Below are 20,495 nucleotides of genomic sequence, written 5' to 3'. Positions count from 1 at the left end.
TTTCTCGAGATCCAGATTCAATTAATAATCAATAAGCCAATAATTGTTGGATATATGCAATCATGTATGTATACAACCTGTGCAATACAGAATCGAGTCCAATAACTGTGCCTTTGCACCTCCTCTTCCACTCACCAGGGCTGCAGAAGACAGAGTGATCACATTACGTAGTTTGCTCAGAGAATTCAACCCCCTGAATCCTGGTTAGAGCTAGTTTTTCTGAAGTATGAACATTCTGTACTCTTACTACAGCAAAGTATTCAACTGTACAGAAAAAATTATTATGACAAAGAGAGCAAGAGGACAGTTCCCCAAGTTTGTGATTGTATTATTCACCTTCAAAGAGAGAATTCTGAATTCCAGTCTTTGCTCCAAGAACGGTTTAATGCAAAATATATGAAAAGTCCTTCAAGGCAGAACTGAACTGCAGAACTCTGTATTCAGGAAAATTCCCTACTAAGTTTGAGAGTTTTACTTTGTCTTGTGTGATATCACTCCTCCTTCCTACTGGCCTAATTAATTATCTGCACAGCAGCATGGTGACATGGAGTGTCCAAACACAGAATAGGCAATGGCAGTAGCAAGTGGGTTGCAGCTTATTAGAATGCTATCTCTTTCTGGCTCAATTAATTTTGAATTATTTTCTGCAGACTACAATATCTCAACTTTAAGGTGAAACAGCCTAAAGTGCCAACAGTAATTAAGTGCCTCTTGGACTTGGCAGTGAAGCAGAGATTTTTAGAATTGCAGTTTGGAAGTTTGGTGTCCAAGTATTTTCTAACCTAGGAAAATCCAGGCACATAACAACATGTTGGATGAGAATTCCAATTATTAATTTTTTAAAGGGAGAAAACACACCCACCTATATTTTCATTAGCCTACGGACATAAAATTCTAAGGCTTAATTAAACGTGTGCTATGGTTACTATTTACCCATCAGACTTTGTAACAATCTGTGTATAATATAGCTCATTCCCTCTGGTTCAATAAATCTCTCAGCTCCAAATTGTTAGTGACTGGGAGCCTGTCTGGGGAACAAGTCAGTATATGCTTGCTGCAGTCTTGTACTCTTCCCAGGTCTCAGCTTTTGGCCACTGTGAAAGACAGATACTGGGCTATATAGACCTTTGGGTCTGACTGAGTACAGCTTTTATTCACAGTCTGTAGATAAATATATCTTTTTTTCTAAAGCAAGTACAGTGTATAATGTATTTTGAAAGATTGTGCATAGTTAAAAGAATATCCCTCTCTTCAAATAATCTTTCTAGATCTTTAATAAAAAATAAAGTTAAACCTACCAAGATAGTTATGTAAAGGGATTAAACATGGTGCCCTCTAAATCCAAAGTCATTCTGAGTGCTTGGCAGAGAATCAGACCACCTCATTACTTCCTGACGTCTAAGCTGGTAAAAACATATGGAAAACTACATCTTGTAAATAATAGGCCAAGGAGAGGGTTATTCATGGAGAAAAGATTCCTCACCCTTTGTTCAAAGTTAGAAAGCTGAGTCAATTGTTATACTAATTCACAGTGAGCTATCACAAAGAAGTTACCTGGATCTATGCTTTGACCCAAAAGAAACATCAGAAAGCTGAACTCATACTGCAGCAGGGATTTTTATTTGCTAATTTAAGGTATCAGTGACAGGCTGTGCAATTCCCACTAAACTGCTGACTACTGGGGCTTACCCTGCTCCCCAGACATTTGACTTGAACAGCTGAAGCCAGGGACTTTCAAAGCAAAGACTGAAGCTCCATTCTTAATCCTCTTTATGCACACTCATAAAAATCTCCTCAAAGGGGAAGATACACAAAGTTCTCCTCCTTCCCTCATGGCTTCCTACCAAGCAGGGAATCATTTCTTTTCTGCTTCCTGTGCAATACTTAAATGGCAAGGCACAACCTACAACATACCCTCTTTCTTGGTATTTGTATCATAGCAGATTTCAGTAAAATCTAGAAGACATAAAATATCAGGAGCTTTATGTTACTATGACTTTGGAGAGGGCTTATTATCCTTTGATTATTAACATGCTAAATCTTCAGAAACATCTAGATATATAGACATGGCTCAGGTTTTGGCTGATGATATTTCACAGATTTGTCAGAAGTGACCGAGCATTTAGCCTCTGGAAATCAGGCTCCCCAAAACAGCATCACTTTGAGACCTTTGAGGCTTCCGAAAATGCAGGCCTGTATTGCCTATTTCCTCCAAAGCCCCATTTTAATAACAATTTGCCTTTTCCTGCACTTTTAGAAGAGAAATATGAAATATGAGTATTTAAAAAAACAGTAAGATTTTTTGTTAAATAAATGAGAATGGGGGAAACAGACTTGATTAAATTTCAACGCTCACGAAATGAAAAGCTAAAATAAACAGTTGCAGATGAATTACCTAGAAAACCAGCTCACAGCTAAAGGCTGGGACTGCTCAGGCAGGGGCAGGGAAGGGAGCTCTTTTGAGCGACAGCATTGACAGAGGAACAATTGGGCCAAAACCAGCCACTTACGTCAGCAGTTTGATAGAGTTTTCTAATGATCAGAGGACTGAGATTCTGCAATGGCTTTCCAGTGGCTGTAATAAGACCAGTAAAGCTAACCAGGTTTAGGACACTTTAAACTTTACTGTTTTTGTGTAGGTGTGTGGTGGTTACCAGAAGAGGGACTGATTATGGTGATCCAGGAATTTCATTCCAGGTCGTACTGCATTTCGCTAAAGAACAGACTTACACATACGTTAAGCTGTGCCATTTTCTGTGACATGAAAAGATATCAGAGAGTATCTTCCTGAAGTTGTTTATAACTGCAACCTACTGCTAGCAGGGGTTTCTAACCCACAGATATGAACACCATGACTTGATCTGGATCACCAGTCTTGTTAAAATCAGTGAGACTATTCAGATGTATTTGCATACTGATAGTTTAGAGCTGAGTTTGCACTAAATTCATCTGTCACCATGTCTTGGATAAGTATATTCTTACAATAGCAGGTAAAGATTACTGTGGGTGAGGAGGTTTAGAGTATAGCTCAGTTGGTAAAACATCTATAACTTTCTCAGATTTGTTGCTTAAAAATGAAGAGATTTGCTAGCAAACCAAGGTTCATTTGAACTTAGAAATAGTCCCCTGGTGATCACATTTTCAAACATATCCAGCAGTTTTAAAGTTCAATATTTTCCCCAGACAAAACAATAAACATTGAAGCTATGAAATTTCCATCTTTGAAAGAATTGTGATGCCAGAATAGTCATTCTTTTGCAATTCAACAACAGAATTAGATTTCTGGATGGTGATCTGATGGAACAAACCTGAAAAATGTTAAATGGATTTTCCTACTCACACATACCTTAGGGTAAAAGCAGCTAGCAATAGTGAATTACAAAAATATAACTATAAAGTTTACAGATATTTGCTTCCAGACACTCATTGTGTTCAATCAGAAGATCTCTGAAGAGCAATTACTTTGGTACATATTATGAAAACATTTTTGTGAATAGGAAAAATGTCCAACTGGACTTACATATGTTCTGTAATTTAATCTACTAATATAAGAGTTCTCAGTTTTTTATCACTGTATTCCCTCACAGATACTGTCTCATAAATTGTCTTGTTTCTCCCATTTCCAACCAGTGACGTGTTCTAATTCTTAACAAATAGTCAAATGGTGTGCTTTGAGAAAGGATGTAGGAATAGGAGGTTTTGTCCCTATGATCATTTTTAAATATTATACCATAATTGACACACAATTTTCAATTAAAAAATATTAAATTTAATCTTACCTCATAAGCATTTCAGCCAAACTCTTTGCATCTACAAGAAAATGGAACAAATGTCAGGAGTTGGTATTGTCTGCATTATATATGAAATTCTGTTTGATAGATGGATTACTAGGAAGCAAGTGATTTGAATCAGACATGTATAAAAGACTACTGTCATTTCTTAGATCAGTAGCAAAGATAAAATAGTCTTTAAAAGTCCCTACTTTTGTTGAAACTGCATTTCACAACATTCTATCTTTCTGCCCCAGAGAGCCCTGATCAATTCCCCAGTAGCACCAAAAATGCTTAGAGACATATAAACTACTCTTGGCTTTTAAGAAAAATCAGCATGGAATAAGATAGAACTTAACTTGAAAAAGCTACAGAAGCTCCCTAGAAGTAGAGAGAGAGAGTGTAACAAATAATAGGACTCTGTTCCTTCAACACTATAGTTATTGAGTGAGTGAGCAAGGAAGGAAAAATACAAAAGAATACAAACAGATGGCATCCATCTCTGAGCAGGAGCAAAACCGGAGCCAGAGGAGCCATTGCCAACCTGCCATTTCTAAATCAAACCTAATTGCATGGAGGTCTGAGCAAGGGAAGTCACCAGCTTGTTTGGTTGCTGTGAAATATGAATGATTTTCCACTAGCAGTAGTGCAAAAATACTTTTGGGTCTTCAGAGGACAGTCTATATACAAAACAGGAGGTAGCTTATTCCCATATGGATCAGCCCTGCAAAATGAGGCACTATGGAAGGAAAAATATTCGTATTGTTGTTGATGTCGTTACTGTTATTATTAAGATAGAGTCCTTTGGGAATATCATTATTCTGGTAAATGTCAGATTAAAGGACACAGGTGAAGGCTGGTAGATCAACCTGGTTCTTCAGGTAACTCTTGTAAACCTTTATCAACATAAATAATTTCTGTGAGATTATTCGGCAAAAATAGACAGCTATACTTTGTCCTCCTACAGTCCTCCCTAAACAAACTCATTTAAAAATGCTGAGTCCAGAGTCCTTAAGTACGCAACATAGCACACAAAGCACAGCAACAAAGCAGCTTTTTGTGTAATCAAATGAAGCAAATCTGAGAAGAAAACAACTCCAAGTTTCAGGTCTTCAAGGAACTCTCCTATTATGCAGAACTTTAAATTTCTTCTCATATCTTCTGTTTGTAAATCCACTGGTACCTTCTAGGACATTTACTGAATTTGCCTTTATCTTCTCTGTGTCACTTCTGAAACCCTTTTCATTTCTTAATCACCTCTTGGGTCTCCTACAACTGCTAAGGTTTCCTTGCTTGTGATCTTATTAAATATCTTGTCTTTAAAATTCAGCGAATGTAGGCAGAAACAAAATACCATCTTAAATGTGTCACTCTGACTACATTTGTATTCATTTTAAAAGGAATGGACAAAGGGCTCTTTTTATTTGTAAAAAATACTTCCAAGGACTTTCTACATTTTGCTTCTCTGACATTCTGCCAACTTATCTGTCTTAAGCTTTATTCCGCACCTCTTACAAGGTGAAATTTTGTGCCTTCTCTGAGTCTGTTTGTTCCATGCCTTTAGTTTTAATCTTCCCCCTATCTCTTTTCAACACAAACCACAGCATATTCCTAGTGGAGGGAAGGATTCTTCATTTGAGATGTCCCATCTAATCCAAACAATGTTGTATATAGACACTGGGCCATTCTATTTTTCACTCAGTTTGGGACTGGCTTTTGAACAGTCTTGTAAGAGGCATTGCATAATAATATTATATCAAGATGACAGTGTCTTATCTTCAGTCATAAACCAAAGCAACAGTATGTTCCTGCTCCCAAGTGACATCAGTGATAGTTTTTGCTACTGATTTGTAAGGATCCAGGAAGGGACTTAGTTCTTCTGGAGAATACCAAAAAAACGAAGCTTTGGTTGAAAATCATGTTTTTTTTTCAGTAAATATTATGATGCTACTTGTTATTATTGCAGCACCAGGATCATGAAGAGACTCAATGCACACATTTTTCCTCTGGCACATTTAATAATGGTGATTTCATATCCACATATTTCTTTCACTGTGGTTGCAGCTTTTACAAAGCAGTGATTACCTCCTTAAGTGAAGACTAGGGATACTTAAGCAAGTAGTTCAGCACTCATGAAAAGCTAAGTGGACACAGCTGAAGGTTGACTGACCCAGAGTCCTTCAGTTTGCTTTTTGTATTTGTTTACCAACATAAAATAACAATCTTCATGGGATTTTTCGGCCAAAAATGCTGTAAAAAATGCTGGGAGTTCTAAGTTCTTAAATGAATCACAGCAACAGACTGACTTGTGTAATCAGGTAATCATTTAATCCTTCCTTCCCCCTTTCTTTTTGATGCACTTTTCCTACCCCTTTACAACATAGACTTGATCTCAGCTGCCCTGTGCCAATCACTTGAAATGGGCACCTGTTATCAACTAATCAAAGACTGGGTGCCCTCAGAGTAGATTTTTTTTTTCCCCAAATTCCCTTTATCATCAGCCAATATCTAGTCAACAGTGAAGGAGTATAGGACATGATTCATCTGACCAAATGAAGGCATTTAATCAGGTTGAGATGAAACCTGCCCAGCACTCCACTGACTGTATTGACTAGATTACCGGAGTGCCTTGCAGACACATATATTTAGTTTGATGAATCTCATCCCAGGATGGATTCACACACAGATATACTCACTCTTGTGCCTTTTCCCTACAGTTCAAATAACCCCCCCTCACATGTTCTCAGGTGCTGCACAGCATATTGTGATGTTCCACGCTACATCTAGAAAAAACGTTACTTTCTCATCATTAAACATATGTGGCTTAATGTTCAAATGCACATTTACATATACTGTAGGTGGAAGAGATACAAAGGAGTTTGCACATCTTCAACAAAAGCATCATGAGGGATCATGTGTTGTGTCAAAAAGTGAATGAGAAAGTACTGCAGAAAATAAAGTAATTGTAGCATCAGGGTTTAACATATCAATTCTTTGAACGGTTTGTTACAATGGACAGTAGCACTAGTATAACAAATGATAGCTGTACTGAGCACACAGTTTAGTATATGACTGGACCAAAATAAACAACCTGAGAAAATAAAGTATTGTATGCATCTGTTAAAGCAAAACCCAGAAGTCTAAGGTAACTGAATATGATAACTGTGTGTCCAAAACATCAGCTACAGAAGAAATGCTAGTTTCAGAAACTAATGAGTACAGACTGCCGATTCCAGCGTGCATTTTGTACATAACACTTTTCATCAATGAATTGAGAGTACTTCATAAAGTAAGTCTGTTTCCCAAGTAGTGTTCTATTTCCCAGCTTTCCAGTGGGGAAAACTGGGCTCAGAAGGGCTAAGAATGACATAGTGAAAATGACCATCACCTGCCACAGCCAGGCACACATCCTTTAGTGAAAAGACAAGCTTCCCTTCACAGTGGCTTTGACACATGATTGCACAGAGGGATACAGACCCAGAGACAGCCCTCATTTTCATTTGCTGGCATAGCCTTCTTTAAAATTCTTAACACATTTGGCTTGCCACTTGGGAAATCAGAGGCCGTGCTACAGTTTTAAATTGCATGCTGCCACTTTTGAACTATCATGCCGTATTAATACTTTCTGCTTGGATTAAGGGTGAGTTGAAGTTAAAAACAAAGGGAACACTATTTCAGTTGTAGTGGAGCTAGGTTAATAGTGGAGAGAAAGAGTGGTAAGTCATCAGATTTCTTTGTTCTAATACACACTGACCTACCGAATCGCTGTTTGAACACCAGCAGTCATTGTCCTCCTTATGTCTCACCAGTAGAACTACTAAACTGGGCAAAGATCAGGACTCTGCTGAAAACTAAGCTTTCCTTCTAAATAGAGTATTCCTGGAGAAATAAATCATACTAGGTATGACACAAAAAGAAGACAAATGTTTAGCTGTCTGTACATACTAAAACAAGCAGCAAAATGACTAAGAATGGAGAGCATGCCGCTCCGCTCCTACATTTGCCTCACAAAAACTGGAACCGCATTCTCTTTGTCTACAAACATAGATCCAAACGTTTATATGCAGAATGGACTGCAGATAATTCTACAAGTCCCACACTTCTTTCTCAAGCAAGTTCAATGAAAACACATCTCCTGGGGCCACAAGAGCAAGAATTACCTTGGAACTTCTATAAAATCATTTAGAAGGTTCCACTATGGCAACTATTATTTCCTAGACTACAGAAAAATCACTAATGGCTTTAGAATCATGATCTAGGACAAATGTGTCCTCTGGAAAAAAACAAAAAACAAAAAAACAAACAGATAATATATATCATAACAGGTAATAATGACAGCATAGTTTCCTTTTCAAAACTAACTCAGAAGAATGTTGAACACAGCAACAAGTACAGCAAAGCATAATTCTATCTGGAAAACCTGCATGTAAGAGCTTTTTAGAGAACTTACTAAGGAGGTCTCCAGAACAGTAATATTGATCATCACGAATTTTAGAACATGGAGTAATCTCCACAAGAGCATAAAATAGTTGGCATTGGGCCAGTCTTTAAAAAAGTTTAACAAAAAAAATCTGAATTACTACTGGCGACAAGCTAGCAATATATATATATACATATATATATATGTTTTAGTGTAAGGTCATACATCAAGAAACAAAGAATACAAGCCACAGTTGCACAATGGGGAACATTATCTTGTACTGCAGTCAGAGAATTGTCAAGTGATCTGAAAGGATAAGAAGTTAAACACAAACTCTTAATATAATGCTGTAGCCAAAAAGGTGAATCTCACAGGTTTGAGCAGAATATGAAGAAGAAGAAAGACTGTTACCTCTCTATCAGAGACGGCTGTGTTTACTGCTGGCATACTAAGTTCATTTCTAGAATACACAGGTCAGGAAAGCTACTGAAAGATTGCAAAGGGACCAGAGAAAAGCCATTGAATGAATGAAAGATGGGAAATTTACAGTGAAAAATTCAAGAAGATGCATTTGTTTAGTTTACCAATGAAAACATTAAGAAATTACTTGGTCAGTGCCGTATAAGAGACACCAAAAACGTGATACAAAAAAGAACTTCAGCCCCTCTACGGCAGACAGAGGTATAACAGGACCAAATGGCTGGAATTTTAAAGTTTAGCTTGACAAATCCAGAAAAGAAGTGAGATGCAATTTTTTGCAAAAACGGTAAACACTTGTGACTTTTATCAAAAGTAGTGATGAATTTTTTGTTATTGCATATGTTTAAGTGAAGATCAGATATTTTTCTAAAGTCCTGTGATCTGACAGGAACTAATTCAGAGAAGTCTTATGTTATGCAAAGGTCACAGTAGCCAGTGATCATCAGCATTCCTTAAGGCATCATAACTCAAGAATCTATGAATACTTGTAAATTGACAATAAAAACACTAGAGGTGCACAGCCAAGATTTCCTCAAGCCAAAGAGCTCAAAATATCCTGCTCATTACTGCATGGAATTCCATAATATTTCTGAGATTATAAGGTAATAACACTTCACCTTCCACCACCACTTTTTTGATGGAAAAAAAAAAACAAGTGCAGAGTGTTAAATGACTTAACAGAACGTGAATGAGAAAGTTATTATACGGCAAGCTACAGAATACAGAGGTGTTGATTTCCAGAGCTGTCTCTGAACCATTAAGTCTAGCTGTCCTCTTTGAACTATGAATCTACCCATGCCTAAGGGCCCTGTACCTCTGTCTTTCTCATAAACATCCAAAGTATCATTACATAAAGACAAATGAAATCCAAAAGACAGCAGAACAGATAGGAGGGTGAAAAGAAACTGGACTGAAGGAACTGCATACACAAGAATGGCCCTGGTTTTAATATCAGGATCATATTTTGGTTAAAATATAAATAAATAATCATTTAGGTGGGTCTTGGAGACTCTCAGACACATTTTTGTGGATGACAAATTGTCTTGCTATTATTATTCAGTGTGTGATGTGAAAGGCTTTTTCATCTAAATACCTTCAAAGTGAGGCCTGCTATCACATACTATGAACTCAGGCACAGTGGAAAACCTGCAGGACCAACTGCAAAGTGGCAGAGTGGCAAGGATCCAAAACCTTGTTGTGGCTCAGCTAGAACATACACTAGAAGACCTATAAAGCTGAATGAATTCACAGATCTAAAACACACACACATAGCAAACTCCTGAATTTCAATAAAGATTAGAGAAAAAGACAGGTCATCACCAAAGCAAATGAGATAAAGACTTGAATAGATGATCTGAAAACCTTTTCATTTGCAGCGAACAATGAAACATCGTCGTGATAGTTCTGCTATAATGCATCATAGGGAAAAGGATATGGTAACACATCTGAGAATATCTGGATGTGTTTTCTAGCCTACTAACATTTGGCTACTTTCATTTTATAACTTTAGAATCAGGATTTGCATCTACTTGAAAGCAGAAATCCCCCCATCTTCAGAACATCTGATTTAGCCTTTTGAAAAAATTATGATTTTAGGTTGTTGAGACCATTCACAGGGAGAAAAAAAAAACAAAACCGAAAATGAACAAACAAACAGCAACGCGAGAGCTATTTTCTTTTCCCTCGTGCAAAATCATAATTTACATACAACGTTTTTAGAAACTTATTACAGAATGAAAAAGAAGGAATTTCTGTAAAAAAACACATTTGCTTTACCTCATGTCTGTAATGTACTACAGGAAAATGATGTCAACTGGTGTTTAAACCATTTGCCTGTGTGCAGCCCCACTTGCCCTTTCATGTTAGGGGAATATGCATATGTAGGAATAAGTGCCATAGCTCTCCTCTTACCTCGCAGCCTCTTCAGTCTCTGCTCCCTCCTCCTCCTCCGCACAATCAGTAGCATCACAAAAAGCAGCAAGACCCCAACCAAGATACAGGAAATGGTCACCAGCATCTTTAGCCCTTCATTGGTTGCCAGCCCTTCCTCACTTTGCACAACTGACTTAATGAGTGGAGGGATTGTACCTGGAAACAGTGTCATGATATTAGATGCCTATTAACGAAGACAAAAGATTGAGTTCTCAGGGACAATAGCATGTTATATGTTTCAGCCACATGCAAAATATTACGAAGGATTTGTCCTGTTCAGGATGGATGCTATATTTGTATGTGTAATGGCCATGCACAAATAATCAGTCACACCGATAACAGGCCACTGACTACAGAGAGTCACAAATTATCAGAAATTGAGAACACATGCATTTATTGAACATGTCTTATTTTGGGGGGCAAAATCTGGGAGGGAAAGCCATGGCCATTGCATAGTCAAATACTACCATTAATTTTAAATCATATTAAATCATTATAAACCTGTAAGAGATGTCAGAGCTACTATCTATTTAAATTACTCCCTACTATGGAAAATAGCACTGCTGCAACAGATTTATGCTCTCTGCTGGGCTTTTCTTTATAAGGAATATATTTGACAATGTACATTTTATGCTACATAGATGAATCCTTTATACAGAAATATTTTTATATCACGTCTTAAGGATGCAGCAGTGATATTGATCTTAAATTCAGATATCCAATCTGACACTAATTTGCTAAACACTGTCTGACGTTATACTCATCAGTAAAACAGGAGAGTAACACTGGATGGAAATGATCAGATTTTGAGAGTGAAATAAGGGAAATGAATCTACAAAGTATTACCATTGGCAGGCAGCTCACTTTTTCATTTTGGGCCATATTTGCATTTTGAATATACCTGGTTTGCTGGTGATATGTAATACTTGAACTTTTCTATTCTTTTTTTCTTTCCTTCTAAAGGACGTGAGAAGAATACAGTACTTTCTTTGAAAGGCTGTTTAGTTATGGAAGGCTTCCCACTCATTTCCTGATTACTATTAAACTGCTATATGCAACCTCAAACGAGGTTATAAAATGCAGATTTCTTTGAAATGAGTAGAAATATGCAAGTATTGTGAACTGTGATGACTATTGATGGAAGCTATTCAATTTTAACCAGCTACTGAAACATAAAAGTGGCTACTTACTTGCTAAAAGGATAGGAGGGTGAGATAGAAAAACAGGCACATCCTTTTTACATTTTAACTGCTGCATTGTGTGATATAGTTATACCTCATTATGCAGCATACAGTATCAGAAAAAAATTATGATATGATGCAGTGCAATGTAAGTGCCATAACCACAGGAAAATGTAGAATTCTATGCTGTATTTTTTCAGAAGAGCTATTTGAGTTGCATGTAACAAGAAGAATATTTCCCTAAGGAGATTGAGAGAAGCAAAAAAGTTAGAACTATCTAAAGTTATCTCAGGTACTTCAGAACATTTATTTTCTTAGAATTGCATTTTGAATCTTTTTCTAATTTTTCATTGCATTTTTTCCCATAATTTTCCATCTTTTTCTAATTTTCCATTGCTTGTTCATATAAACACACAGCAGGATTTTTTTCTTCTATTTTAACTGAGATACAGTTTTTGCAGTACTTTAAAGGCAAAGAAAATGATTAGATGAAGAAATGGAAAGAACTGCAAACTCCTGAAGGAAATACTAATAGCCTTCTCTAAATCCTCCTAAATACTAAAGTGCTGAATTTTGCTCTCAGTTAAAGGTACACAGACCATTGGCTAAGGACATTTAGCTTCAATATTACCTAAAATTATGTCTTGCTCTCCACAATATTTTGATGAAAGTCAAATTAAAAGAGTAGCCTCATTTTTGTTAAATCATAAGTGTTTAGGTGAGTGATTACCGTTTTCTATAGCTCTTGCAAGTAAAGTGTAAACTTCATAACACTGCATACAAGCAGCATATGTTTAATTAAAAAAACATACTGCAAGTTTCATGGAGTTATGTATCCTTCATATTATTCATCTGTGGCTATTCAGCAATTAGAAACTATCAAAACCTAAATGTGCTATCCATTGAGAAAACATTATTTAAACATTTGCTGTCATTCTAAGTTGTGGTTATGAGTGGAAAAGGCAAAGCTTTTCCCAGAACAAAGTCCCAAACAATTTGGAAAGGGTTTATTTCAGGTCAATGCACCACTAACCTGAGGTGCCCTGAAATACATTGGTATTCAATCCTTCATAGGATTTTGAGCATCTCTGACCCACTTTTCCCCTGTGGTGCAGTCCATCCAGCATCCCCCATTGCACATGGTGATTTTAGGACTGTTGAGTGTTTTCCTCTGTTTTAACTGTTCTTCATGGTAGGAAGTCCCCTTGTGGGCTAGAATCAATTAGCACAGTTTAGAGAAGCTACCACGCTAATCTGATTTAATGTCAGGGCTATTGAGGAGCTGATCTCAGAGCTAGGAAGCTCCTCTGCAGCACTACCTACTACAGCTGCACATAGTTAAAAATATCTCCCTAAGTATTGAGTGCAAATGTTCTGAAAAACAAGGGGCAGGCAGGTCACAAATTTCCGCAAGCTTAAAATGGTTAGCTGAAATATGGAAAGCAAAGAGTTGCACGTAGATCTGCCATTAACCTTTCGACCTAACTCATCATGAAGAGATTTAAGATAGAGGATTCTTAACCACGGTATTTCTCAGGAGCTCTACCACAGATGCCAATCAGTATTGCAGTCCAAATAAAACAACTAACAGATCACAAAACTCAAGGTTTTCTACTAGGTCTTAAGACTATTAATACTACTAAGCTTGTTCTTAGCATTTTGTACCTAGAACTTTTATATAAGTATTATTAAATCTTCAAAAGGTTATCATTATATTTATATTACCCTAAAGGGAAGCTGGAACCCCAAGAAGCTGGAAGGGACAAATCTCACATCACACAGGGAATTAATGGTAGAGGTACGGTTAGCATTCAAAAGCAGAGATGGTCAGAAGTTTTTCATTGCTGTGATAAATGAAAAATTGGTAAATTAAAAATTTACTCCATATGAAAGCAAAAATATTTGCAGGAAGTATTGATAGAATATGTTGATTTCTAATCAGAAACTATTTTCCAATGCTGAAGCACCTTTAAATCTACACACCCTACTACCGAATGAATGAGAAACTGTGATTCTGTAGGGATAGCTTTTGTTTAGAAGCACTCAGATAGCTCTTCTGTGAAATCCTTTGTGTGGAAATACACTACAGCTTTGATTTCATTGATGATGATAATAATAATAATCAGTTTTTGGTTTTAGTTCTCCATCAAATGTAACAAATTCAGAAAACCTGAAATGTGAGGTGTTTTTCCAACCCTATTTTCAACTCTCAGTCTTGCAGTCAGTATTTGAGACCATGCTGCCTCTCTAAGACACAATCTAGTTCTGGCAAAGGTCACTTGACAAACAAAACCATCAATGACATAGATGAGAAATTTTCTAGCTGACCGGAAGCAGTGGCCCGATAAATTTAATACTATAAACATTTTTACTGCTTCATTTTCTCACTTTTAAAGATGCCATACAGCAACACACAAAATCAAACGGCATGCAGGTCACAGTATGTGAAATCAAGTTATGCATCACCACCTAACCAAAAAGCAGAGTCTAACTAACAACATTTAAAAACAGCTCATTATAAGAATATATTTGAGAATATATCTGATTTCACTGCTATCAGTAGGAGTTTAAGGCTTTGGAGCTGAATTTTCATATCATCCCATTTTAAGATATGACTTAAGACTGCTTGCCCCAGCCATGTATACATAACAATAATTGTGAATGTCAAAAAAAAGCATCACTGAAAGTTGGATGCTGTCTGTAGAAAGATACTGATGAGGATGGGCTAAGTAAAGTGCCAAGAAGTTAATTCATAGTACTTGAACAAGTTATTATTGACAATGTCTATACTGCTCAATAAAACAAGCCTGGGGACAATTCTCAGGCCTTACGGCCGTCTGGCAAAACCTGACAACATTCACACAATAAGTACTTGGGTCTTGGTTTCCTATGGGCCTCTGTAATGCTAAGACAAAATCTTTTTCTTAACTTTTTGGAGTGTCTGAAATAACGTGAGGACTGTGTGGCAGCTCACCAAGATGGCAATTTCACAGCCCAAACCTGAGGGCACATGCTGTTTGCAAAAGGTAGGCCATGAGGACATATGTTGTTAGTTATCTGCAAGAACTGATGGGTATCTAGTGCAAAGGCTAGGATAGCATTGGAGGATGTGTAAAATGGAGGGATTTAAATCTTGCCTGATTCATAATCTGCACTGGTGACTGCAAATGGTCACTTGTTGCCTGTTCTTTCCTGAGCCATACATAGCTATTGTCTTGGAGAGTGCTGGTTTACATGGATTGAAACCTTGCCAGGGAGATGTGTTAACAATACAGAAACATGAGTGATTAGTAATTCTGTGCTTTAGCTGGGCAACTGTCAGTTCAGTGTTTCAACTTGCTCACTAGTCCTGTTGTTTTATTTACCAGTATAAAGGTAGCCAATTGATTGCGCAATACAGCACAATATCCTTGGCCACCGGATATCTCCAGAAAAGCTCTGGCAATTCACTCTAGAGCAATTTAACAGATTACTATCTGGAGCCATCTGTTCTGCCTTCTTGCCAGAAATACTGCCATTTCCCACTGTAGAGTCAGCAGAACACGTGCCACCATCAGTTTCAATAAACAGCATATGAGCTAGAGTGGCTGACAAATTGGCATATTTGCTCTTGCCCTCTTGTTCTGGCTTTTGCAGGGGTGGGCAGTAACCTCTGGCAGAAGGGCAGGATGCAACAACTCCTTCAACCCCTGCATCCCACTGCTGGGTATGACAGAGGCATCTGTCACAATCATTAGTTTCACTCTTCCCTATGTGTAAATAGGGATAATAGCATTGCCATTGCTTTGCCCTTGGAGGATGCTGTCTGGAGGCTCTCCTGGAAGACAAGCTAGTTTGCTCCGTTGTGTCACATAATGGGTTTTGAATTGTGTCACATGGACATTGCATGGAATAGCAATGAGGCCAGTCACATTCGTGAATGGCTGCAGGAGCCAATTGTAAGGATGACAAAAATTTCATGGAAGAGATGCATGAAATATTAGCAAATACTTCTTTGAGCACTGCAACTAATGAAACCTGGTTTCCTATGGTTACTTGTCTCATGGTTGACTGACTTTGATGTGGGACTTTTCATCAGTGAGGCCAAAGATATGATTCCTCTTTTCTACCTTGCTGCCTATTGTCATGAAATCTGTAGGCATTTTACATTTTTGAGACTCTTACCCCTCTATCAGCATGGCTAGCAGTGTCAAAAAAGGGTTTTGTGGAGAAAAATAAAGACAGAAAGACATGAGTAGCACAGTCATGCAGGAAACTAAAACTACAGCTAAAAACTGTATCTCAAACAAATAAATTCAAAGGTATACTTACTGCCATCATAATTGAGTGTTGCAAATTTAGCTTGTTTTTCTGCACAGCCAGCGCTGTTGCATACTCTCATTTGCAGTTCATACCAGGTTGCCTCCTGGAGGTCATACAGTATGTAGGACTTTGAAAGGGATGTCCGCTGAGCAGTTGTCCAGACTGTTGTCCCGAATGGCCGGTACTCCAGAGTGAAAGAGGTGATGGGACAGCCACCGTCATTCCAGCCTATAAGGTTGAGTCTCACTCTTGTGGTGTTGATACTAGCAAAGAGCTCTTGTTCTTTAGAAAACTGTGGCTCTGAAAAGAATGATGTATTTTAAGTGAAATGCTTCTGTATTCATAGATATCGGACTCTCAGAGATATAAATCTAAGAGAATAATTGCTAGGACAGTCCTAATTTAATTTAAAATTTAACATCTTGCTAGTCAATATATTCTACACCTTTTTCTACCCCTTCCTAAATGCTTCTTTATACTTTGTACTTTGTGCCAGACTCATATCCAGATTTTCAAATCCATATGTGGAAAAATATCCATACACTTTTGCATGGACCTGACCCATTCGCATGGACTTGCATGAGTCAGCTTGAAAATCTAGAGCAGATACCTTATACTGGCAAAAGTCCCTGCTTATTGCTATGCAGGAAAGAAAGGATTCAGAACACTATGTAAAAACAACATAAAAGACAAGTAAATTTGGAGGTAAAATGAATTGTCCATCAGTGCCCTAGCCTTCTCTTGAAGTGGATTTGGACACTATTTGTTTGAGAGTACATAGGCTTTCATTTGGGGAAAAATACCAGCTTTGAGGAAAATGCAACAAAAAATCAAAATAGTTGAAACATTAATATGCTGAAATTAAATGTGTTATATTTGAAAATACTATGTACATATATTTAGTTTTGTATTTACTGTTTTTTTGTATACTATTTGCACTATGCATGAATGTACTCCCCATCTTCCTTCAGCATCCAGACAAATAAAACCCTACATTTTTACACCAGGAGAGGAAAACAGTTCCTCCTGGCAACAGCAGTAGTGGGAATTGCTATAACCTGTAATAGTGAAGACATGAGCCTCTTGCCTCAAGTATGTATCAGCCCATCTTAGAACAAAATTATTAGAGAAATAAGGAAAACATAACAACTGGTTTGCACTCTGAGTCCCACAGCAACAGTTCTTCTGTCATCATATGGACACAACTGGAAATGTTTTTAAAGCCAGTATCAAAATACCCAAAGCCATATTCTAATCAAGCCAAGATGTATAGCACAGTGCATGAGCTTTAGGTGGGAAAAGAGGATGGAAATCAACATACCTTTTCCAAGGGTTTTGGCCTCAATGATCTCACTGATGCGTCCTGGCCCCACTCCATTCTGAGCAGTTAACGTAAACTTGTACCAAGTGCCACATTTCAATGTTTCTAAACGGTAGGACCGCTCACTAGGGCTAATGGGAAAACTACCCCACTGTTCACTGTTATCTTCAGAGTACTGTAAAATATAACCTGCAGGAAAAGCACAGATGGCAACGATAAACCAGACACAAACTACAAATTCTACAGGTAATATGAGAAGTCATTTTAAAGACCTTGTAAAAACAGAAAAGTCCCGTGTACAGGAAGAAATACAGCTCTCCCCTGACTAAAACATACCAAGCAATACACATATTGCCTACCCTTACAACAGCTTAAATACCATCTTTATGGTAACTTCAAAGAGAAAAGAAAGGGATAGACATTTCTAAATACCTTTCAATCAGCAGCAAAGACCAAATGATGAACCTGGACCCTCAAAAAATGCATGGTTAGAGATTACATGTCTAGAAAATCAGACAGAGTAACTGTCAAAACAACTGAGGGTACGCTGGAAAAAAGTGATTAAATCTGTGATTAAACTACAACAAAGAGAAACTGCAATTTTCTGAAAGCTATTATCACCACAATAGTACACATTAGGTGCTGCCAGCAATAGATTGCTTTGTTTTTCTTTTTTTGTAGCCATTCATAATTATATACTAATCCTATCAACATATGATAATTTAGTAAGAAGTTGCAATTAACCTGAATTCTATTACCTCGGATAGAACTGCCACCATTGTCTCCAGGTATCCAGGAAAGAGTGATAGAGGAAGATGTAGTTTTGGATACAGTAAGTCTAGGTTGGTCTGGTGGAACTAGATGGGAAATAGTTAAAAACAGAAAATAGATCCAAATGATTATGCGAGATCTTAATCCCTTCTAACAATCATTTATCAAATAATTGTTTTGAGTTGCAAAAAATGCAAATGATTTCTGTCAAAGTGTCTGTTTAGCTGACATCCTTGGTTATGACAGAGCAGACAAGCTCTCATTTTGTATATTTCAATTTTTACACTTTTTTGTCTTTCAGCTCTTAACCCTTGCTTTTCTCTGAATTTTGAGGGTCTGCCCTGCCAAATCTCCTTCTAAATGACATACTGAGCTACCCAACCATTGTTTTCTGCTACTTCTCATGTCTGTTTTAGAGAAAGAAAGCTAAATTTTCAGTGGTGGGAAACAAAAGTCCACTTGCAAAGGAATGCCACACTCATGTGGCATTTACACTCTTATGGCAAAAGTAAACATATAAGTGCATAAAGACAGTTTGTGTACATGTAACTGTGAGTGGTAGCTAAGTCACTCAGATCTGTGATCAGAAACAGAGCCATCGCTCCTCCAGATTACACTATTCCTTCACTGAGGCTATGAGCATAAAGAAGACACAGTTCTATCGTCAGGGGCTGAACAAAACTGGAAAAACTTCAGTTCTGTTGCTTCCCATAAACATTAGGGCTATATCTAATTTGTGGGACCTAAGAACCTCACAGTTCCCAGGACTAGCTCCTGAGTGCACGGATGACACACAGGTTTTATCTCCTATCCTTTGCCCAGTGCCTGGTTTCCTTTGGAAGAAAATCCAGCATGAAAGGGCAGAGAAGGAGCAATGCTATGTTCCAGCAAGTCCCCTGGTCCTGGGAGAACTGGGACTGGGACAGTGTCAGTGAACTGGGACTAAGAGGAGCTCAGTGTACAGATTAGACTCAGCATAAGGGACCCCATATTGCATCAAGATACAGCAGCTGGGTTTGCAGAGCTCAGTGCTCAGGAGTGCAACCATGGCAAAGTAGCCAGCCTTCTTTTCACTTTGACAAAAATATCTTGAGTCTATCATATAAATGATGTCTACTGAGTCAATATCATAATATTTAGTTAAATTCAGGAGAGATCATCCTTGACTTCTACCTGAATCGTTTAGCTAGTCCTGCTGTACTACTGAGGAAGCCAGAACCATGGCACAAAACCAGTAGGGCAGTGGAGGTTGATGTTGTTTGTTAATAGGCAAAGAGATGATTGACAGGAGAAATTCCAAAGAGCTAGTCAAATCAGTGTTAGAGCCTGCCAAAAGGGTGAATATTTACTCAGAGTTTACCCAAGTGCTTTATGTCTGCAGTTCTAGATTCAGAAGTTGAGAGGGGGAGAGAGAGGAGAAAAGTTGCTATTTCAAATCCTTTGCACTGTTCTGGCAATACACAGCAGCACTAGATCTGGCTTGCAGATTGTTTTCTTAACAAGTGTTACCAGAGATCTCCGAGCTTCTCAGAAATGTAGACAAGATTGAGTTTCGCTGCCTCAAGAGCAAGGAGCAAGGCATGGAACGTGCCCATCATGGGAATGGGATCCAAGGTGAGCTGGTAGGAAAGCCAGGGCAAAGAGACTCCAACACAGTCACACTTACTGCTGTTCCTGACACCTCAGGTGTGGGAAGGGATGTGGGGTGTTGGTGAATGCTGATGGCAAAAACAGCCATTTCCCTGCAGTAGTTACTGCTCTACAGACCCCAGACTCGCTTGCAGCTCTTCAGGCCTGGGGCATAGGCAAGGCAGCACAGAGGTCACAAATGTTTTGTCATGTGTAGCAGTCTGCCTGCTTTTCCTATGTTCAGCAGAAGCTCTTTCAACAGAGTAAAACTCAGAAGAGCTCTTAGCCTCTGCTCACATTCAAGTCATCAGATGATTGCAAAATAATGAGTGCAGCTGTCAAGCTGAGGCTCTTGCTTTACAGCTAAGGACTAGTTCAAAGAGGTGTTGATTTTACTGCGCTTACAGGGTTAAATGATGGTGAAGAAAACAATAAAGACACTTTCTATACTAAAGGAAAATTTCTTACATGAGATGGATTTATACCATTATTCTGACTGACTTTGTTGATTTCATGCAGAGAGACTGCACAAACTGCACTGCAAAAGATTTATTGTAAAACCTTTCATCAGAGCTTCATCTTACCCGCATAAGATGATGGTCCCATATATTAAATGACAGTCCTGCTCTGTCCCGCAGGGAAGTAATATTGATCTGCTTTTAGTTACTGCAGTTCAATAACAGCAAGAA

The 20,495-nt window shown here is 37.9% G+C and overlaps 1 protein-coding gene across 1 annotated transcript in view; it reads right to left on the bottom strand.

Annotated features, from left to right (window-relative positions):
* Positions 1 to 20,495, bottom strand: part of DSCAM (DS cell adhesion molecule) — a 405,855-nt gene that overhangs the window by 31,509 nt on the left and 353,851 nt on the right. The window contains exons 22-26 of the mRNA XM_013955244.2: positions 18,165 to 18,263; positions 17,407 to 17,595; positions 16,095 to 16,385; positions 10,582 to 10,758; positions 3,780 to 3,810 (exon numbers count right to left, since the gene is read on the bottom strand). Coding sequence (XP_013810698.2) covers positions 3,780 to 3,810; positions 10,582 to 10,758; positions 16,095 to 16,385; positions 17,407 to 17,595; positions 18,165 to 18,263 — 787 coding nt within the window. The remainder of the gene's footprint in view (positions 1 to 3,779; positions 3,811 to 10,581; positions 10,759 to 16,094; positions 16,386 to 17,406; positions 17,596 to 18,164; positions 18,264 to 20,495) is intronic.

Source organism: Apteryx mantelli, chromosome 1 (genome assembly GCF_036417845.1).
Source record: "Apteryx mantelli isolate bAptMan1 chromosome 1, bAptMan1.hap1, whole genome shotgun sequence".
Classification (NCBI taxonomy): domain Eukaryota; kingdom Metazoa; phylum Chordata; class Aves; order Apterygiformes; family Apterygidae; genus Apteryx; species Apteryx mantelli.
Note: the sequence above shows the minus strand (reverse complement) of the source record. Positions and strands in the feature narration are given on the sequence as shown.